Genomic DNA, 6,590 nt, shown 5'->3' on the forward strand with positions numbered 1-6,590 from the left:
TTTGGAACCTTTCTCTTTTTTCAATGCTTTGCTATTTTAAAATGTGCCCATTTTCACCATTTATTGTGGCTCCTAAACGGGTAAAGAAGAAAATTTAAACTAAACAAATAACTAATCCTGCTTTAGAAATCAAGATCTGCTAGGGAAGAAAAACTCCCTAATCCGTACAGAGGATCATCTCTATTACAAAAGTCCATTAGCAGAATGGTACATGTTCCCTCTTTATTTCCACCCACCACTCCTGCCTAACAAATATAATAAGAAACAGAAAACAGGACATATTTCTATTTCTATAAAGAGAAAATACCGGGTCCCGAAAGCTGTCAATAAAAAACAATATCCAAGATCCCCCTCTACTACATAGTCAACTCGAGACTGAAATGTTTTTAACAAGGACTTTGGATAGAATTAAATATGCCCAAATAAACGAAACTAAATGTTGCATTTATTTCTATACGTGAATGTTATTTTAGCAAGTCAGTGGCAAGCTGGTCACGTATAAAGGCACTGACGAAACAAATTTAATACATGGAAAATCAAAGAGAAAAAAATTTCAAAACCTTATCACTTTGAACCCTTCTAAAGTAAAAGAGCACATGATAGTTATCAATACAAATAGGTACTTTACACTACACTTTAGCACCACACACTAAACCAACATCAGAACAAAACTTTAAAATATTCATCTTCTTTGCAAGTACTTGCAATTACTCACACCTGCCAAATCACTATATCATACAAACACGAAAATGGAGCCTTCTCTCCTGATCTAGAGAATACCTTTATAATGTTGCCTAATTTATCCTGTTTCAGATTTATTGTCAAACAGGGCTAATCAGCATATCCTAAAGTACAGGGGAGCTCAATATTCTCTTGAAAACAAAATAATACCAAATAATCCTAGAAAATAAGCAGGAGAGCTGAAAGCAGAAAAAACCGAAAGGTTTAACACACCCAAAGCCAAATACATAAACTTCCTATACTGTGTTATCTTCCATGCAAGATTTTAAAATGTCCTCCTTGAACTTTGAAAAGAACTGGGAAAGTAATATCCAACATGATGTGTCTGCAGGTAACATAAACTAAATGTGACTCGAAGATGTTTTACACAGTAAAACAGCTAAAAACAAACCAAAAAAAAAAAAAAAAGCATTTCTTTCCAAAAACCACAAGAGAGGTGCAACAAATGCTAACCAAAAAGGAGACCTCAATGAGTTCATTAAATGACTTTCTCAGGCTTAGAAGCAGCAATCCGTAATTATGAAAACAGTAATGTCTTGTAGAAGTATAATGCTGTACAGTTTACCATTCAAATTTGTGAGTTAGAAAACACAGGGGGCTTCATTCTACACTGTCCTGAAAATATGGGATTTTAGTTTTGAATATGAAGAAACCAAACAAATCGTCCTGAATAAGAAAAATGTAGGTTTTTAAAGTCACAGCTAATCTCTGAAGAACTATGTCAAATAAGAGAAATGAAAAATGTGATTTTTTATTTCTCTTATTTGAGTTCTTCAAAAATACACCTCCTAAACTTTTTTTAAAAAAGACAAAGAAAAAACAAGAATGACACGTGACCCAACTTAAAACTATTCAGTACAATACTTCTACACCTTCTCCCTAAAAAAGAAAAACAAAAATCATCACTCACCATTATCTCCTTTCTTTCTCCCAACCAGTTAAAAAAAAAAATTCTACCATCAACTGAAACTGATCTTAAGAAAAGTAAATTTTCGGGCTGTCCATCGGTTAGGATGGTAGGCCTCACTGAAAATGTTAAGAGCACAAAGCTAGAGCCTAAAATTCTAAGTAAAAGCCCAGAACTGAGATACCAGGAAAGAGAATGCATTTCTTACATAAGCAATGGCACATGTTTTAAATATAGCTGGTCCTCCCCACTCCCACTCGTTGCTAGCTAACTTTGTATGTACCTGATCTCCACATAAACTACTAGCAATTCTGTGGTTTCTCATCATCTCCCAAACCGCAAAGACAGGGAGTCTACTCTGAATACAAAGGCCATCTTTCAACTTAAGGAACAGAGAGAGGAAATAAAACTGCTACCTCTGCCATCGGCCGCTCAGCCTGGGTCACGACTGCAGCACCGACAGCTCATTCTTTTGGGCATGATTCAAGATTCAGTAAAACTGCACACTCCGTATTTTAAAAAATAAAAAGACACACAGTCCTCTCCTTCCCTTTCAGACTAGTTTCCTGTTTACTGCAGACTGCGACGCAAGGCCATCCATTAATCTTTGATGCCTGCTCACTGCACAGGCCCCTTCCTCTCTCCCCGCACCTCCTCCCACAACGCCTGCTGATCTCAGATGCGTTTGAACTACAGTAACCCCAACCCAGCTCGCGGCAAGCAGGCAGCGCAGCAGCAGTAGCAGCAGCAACCGGGCCGCCGCCGCCGCGGGGCTAAGAGATTACGTTCAGCAAAAACTCTGCCAGGAAAGAGGCTCGGGAGCTCCCCTCCTATCTCGCCAAGGGTGCTGACTCTGTCGCGCCACGCCACGTACCAAAAGGCTCGCGAAGAAAAACGCGGGCGAAGTTCAGCATCCCCGAACAGAAAGGGAACTCATTCCAGAAGGGGGGTTCACGGGTCTGAGGGTCCTTGGGTGGGGAAAGCAGTATTGGAGGGAGAAGACAGAAGGGATGGCAAGACAGAGGAAACCACGGGGACAAAAAGGAAGGGATGAGGAGCCCTCTTACTATAAAAGGGACTGACGGACGGGATGCAGAGCAATGGGCCCCCCTCGAAAAATGGACTGGCAGGCCCTTCCGCACCCCCAAACAACCTCGCACCACCTGAAAGCGGGGAGCTTGAGTTTGGGGCTGCGTAGATCAAAGCAGGGTAAGACGAAGGGAAAGAGGGAGGGGAGCTTGGAAGCAAAGTGAACAAAGAGGCAAAAGAGGCAAAGTTGGAAATGGAAACGAGAAAGGGAGCTGGAAAGGGGCCGCTCTGGAAGGGTCTTGAAAAAGGCCTAGAAATGGGATGCTGGGGAGGCAAAGGGGGACAGCCCCGAGGAAGGGCATCTCAGGAATGTAAGGGAGCGCTCCAGGCCCTGGGAAGAGGAAGGGATGGGAGGGCGGGGAGGCAGCCGAGGCCCGGGAGCTGGAACAGAGGGGGCTTTGCGCGGGGCCCAGGAGGGGAGAGCAGGGTCGGAGGGAGGCGAGCACCGCGGGAGGAGCTAGAGGATGGGAGGGAGGGGTGCTGCGGACGAAGAGGGGATGTGGACTCCTCCAAGGCTAGGGAGAAGAGGGAGGTGAAGCGAGATAAAAGGAAAGGGGCGAACAGGGAGAAGAGGAAGGAGCCTGCGACGCGATGGGGGAGGGGAGGGAGGCCGTGGGAAGCGGCCCGGGGGCGCGGGGATGGGAAGGGGCCGGGCGGGCGGCGTGGTCACCTCAGGCTGCGGACTCCCTCCCTGGGGAGCGGCGCTGCCGGCGGGCGGGCTCCGCAACTCCCCGGCACTCTCGCCCGCCCTCCCGTTCTCCTCGGGCGGCGGCGGGGGCCGGTACGGCACGGCTCACAGCGGCGGCTCTTCTGCGCCGAGCCTCGGATGCTGCTTCTGGGGAGGCGGAGGCAGCGGCAGCGGCAGCGGCCCGGCCCGTACGGTCACCATCGTCCGCGGCAGCAGGCGCTCGCGGGCCGAGCCCCTCAGCAGCCGGCGCCGGCGTCGGCGGCGGCGGCGGCGGCGGCCATGGCCTCCTGCGTTCGCTCCTCCCGCCCCCGGCGCTCTGCGGCGGCCGCGGCCCGACTTCCGCACTCTGCGCCTGCGCGCGGCCCAGCCAGGGCGGCGCGCCCCTCCCCCGCCCCGCGCGCGCCCGCGCTCACTCACAATCGCGCCCGCGGAGTGCTTTCCGCACCGCCTCCGGTGCGTGGGCGGGAGACATAAGCCTCGCCAAGCCGATACAGCCTGGCTCGGGTGGCTATGGAGAGGCGTACTGCAGAGACACCTGGACGCGCACTGTGACAGGCGCCATTCTGACACACGTGCTCTCTCACTCCCAAACACCACGGGCCGCAAGCGCTCACACCCACACTCACCTGCAGGGACCACGTGGGAGAATTTGAAGGGCTGATCCTGTCCCGGTGCATTCGCAGTAGCAATGATGCGAGAATTCGTTTTAACCTCGTCACTGACTGGACTAGACTGTAAACTCCTTGGCGTCTGGGATGGCTCAGCCGTGCCCAGCACCAAGTGCAGGCACTCAAACCCCTGTGGAGTAAGTGACTGGATGAATGAATGCATTGGAACTGTTCACTGAGTATCTGTAACAATTTTGATCCCATGGTTTGGTACAAAGAATTTTATTGCAGTATGAAATTAAATGGTGTTTGTGTGTTTGTCTTGTCTTGGCCTAAGGTTCAAAACAGGCTAATGTATGTTTTCCCCTCCCCAACGTAGAGGAGTTCCACTTTGTCTCTGTGCCAGTCTCTATCACAGATGCGCGATCCTACCCTAATTTAAATGTCCACACCTTTTAGGGCAGGAACTGTTGCCCAGAATACATAGCCTGAAGCATATTGTGTGTTTACACAACGATAGTCTTCTGGGCTTGGCAAGACTTCTCATTCCCCATTTGTCTACCACTCTGCCTCACCACGACCTTCTGCAACCCCCACTTCTATCTCCCCTGTCTCCCACCATCACCAAAACCCCTCCACTGTTTCTTGCTTTCTCTTTCGTTAGTTCCTGGGGAGCCAGTTGCTATGAGCACCTAGCCTGGCCTTAGATGTTGAAAGGGCCAGTGTACACAGAAGATACACACCCAGTGATGGGTAAGATGTTGCAACTATACTGGGTCATGCTGAAATTGTGAAGCCTCAACTTCTTCATGTGCAAGAGAAATTAATGTACTGTAATCTCGATGTCTGTGTTGAGGACCCTCCTTGTAAATTCAAGTCTCTGGCCTCTGCTCTTTGAATGGTAAACCCCCAATTCTGAACACTCTTGTATCCTGCTGAAATTGTGAAAGCAAGCTCTGTATTTAGAAAATGCAATCCCTGGAGGTATCAGTCAACCAAACTCCGAGTAACTTGCCTTCCATTAGTTTGATAGCTCTGTAGGAATCAAGTGTTTAAAATGTGTGGGAATTGTGTACATAACTCACTATAACCACCTTTCATCCAGGTGCCTCAGACTACTTCACCATAGTCATAAATCCTGTCACATCCCAGGGACGCAGTTCATGAGTCTCTTAATCTAGCCTGGTAAGTAAAAAAATTACAGAGGTCACATGAATAATGACTGGAATAGGAAATGGACCAAGATAGCAAGGCCTTATCTTGATCCCCTCCCTGTTTTAACAACTTTACATCTGACTGAGTCAAGAAAACCTAAGGCCAGAAACAGACTACAAAGAAGTCAAAATGAACGTAACACTAAATTCTAACTTTATTTATTTATTATTCTTGGATAAATGGCAGAATCCTGAAAATGTGATTCTAAAAGGAAGTATCGTTGCTGGATTTGCGTGGTTTTTTTTGTTTGTTTGTTTGTTTGTTTTTTGAGACGGAGTTCACTCTTGTTGCCCAGGCTGGAGTGCAGTGGCGTGATCTTGGCTCATCGCAACCTCCGCCTCCTGGGTTCGAGCAATTCTCCTGCCTCAGCCTCCCAAGTAGCTGGGATTACAGGCATGCACCACCACACCTGGCTAATTTTGTATTTTTAGTAGAGACGGGGTTTCTTCATGTTGGTCAGGCTGGTCTCTAACTGGATTTGTGTTTTAAATGGAGGAGAGGCCTACTTCAGCTCTTACCTTTCCTTTTTTTAAAGTGGAGAAAATGGCTTCAAAGCCCTGTAACCCTCACTGGAAGTATTCTGGACTTGTAAAAGCAGGAAAAAGTCACATGTCTTTTTACCTTTTAACTTAATAGCAGCTGCCTGTAAATGCTGAAGTTCAAAACAAGTAAAGAAAATTACTCTGGTAATGAAAGGGTTACTGCTATTATAGTGCTGCTAATCCAGTTATGGGAAAGCTCCACATTGCCAGAAGCAGGTAATTAAACAGAACTAAAAAGCAACGCAAAAGAAAAAAGAAGTGGGGGTGGGGCGGGTGAATCGAGAGCAGCTCAAATAAAAGAGCTCAATCAAGTGTAGAGGAAGTACTTTCTAGAGGCACCCAAACCCACCCAATCAGGAAAAGCCAGGAGCTAAATTTGTCCTTAAGTACCTGGAAGAAACATAAGGAAATGTCTAAATGCCACAGCTTGGTCATAAAAGGAACTTACCCAGGGTGCTAGAAGGAAAGAAGTGGTATGTTTATGACTGCCCAATGGCAGACCATTCAGGATTCGAAAGGTTATCTTCCTTCCTGTCTAAATGCATCCAACATTGAGGAGGAAGTCAGCACAAAGTTTGAAAAAGTGCATATATGTTCCAGTTCTAGCCATTCCAAAAGACTCGTTCCTGAATTCCTGATAGAGCCAACTATTGCTAATAGTCACATAGAAATAGTCTTGTGTTGCAAATCCGCAGGCAACTGATGGCCACTTTATTATGCACTGCCTTCTAAATCTAGAGAAAATGATATAACAGATTTCACATGTTGGGGCCAAAATCCAAAGAACCTTGGATAGCCAG

General features: G+C 46.9%; 1 protein-coding gene across 4 annotated transcripts in view; it reads right to left on the bottom strand.

Moving 5' to 3' along the window:
- RNF145 (ring finger protein 145) overlaps positions 1 to 4,212 on the bottom strand; it is a 51,980-nt gene extending 47,768 nt beyond the window's left edge. The window contains exon 1 of one of the 4 annotated variants that reach the window (XM_034960891.3): positions 3,843 to 4,212. In XM_034960891.3, coding sequence (XP_034816782.2) covers positions 3,843 to 4,102 — 260 coding nt within the window. In that variant the 5' untranslated portion in view covers positions 4,103 to 4,212. Of the gene's footprint in view, positions 1 to 2,064; positions 2,269 to 2,522; positions 3,087 to 3,407; positions 3,618 to 3,842 lie in introns of those variants that run through there. The other 3 variants (XM_055112838.2, XM_055112839.2, XM_034960892.3) reach the window with 3 other exon arrangements.
- Between the last annotated feature and the right edge of the window lie 2,378 nt (positions 4,213 to 6,590).

This window comes from Pan paniscus, chromosome 4 (assembly GCF_029289425.2).
Source record: "Pan paniscus chromosome 4, NHGRI_mPanPan1-v2.0_pri, whole genome shotgun sequence".
Lineage (NCBI taxonomy): Eukaryota > Metazoa > Chordata > Mammalia > Primates > Hominidae > Pan > Pan paniscus.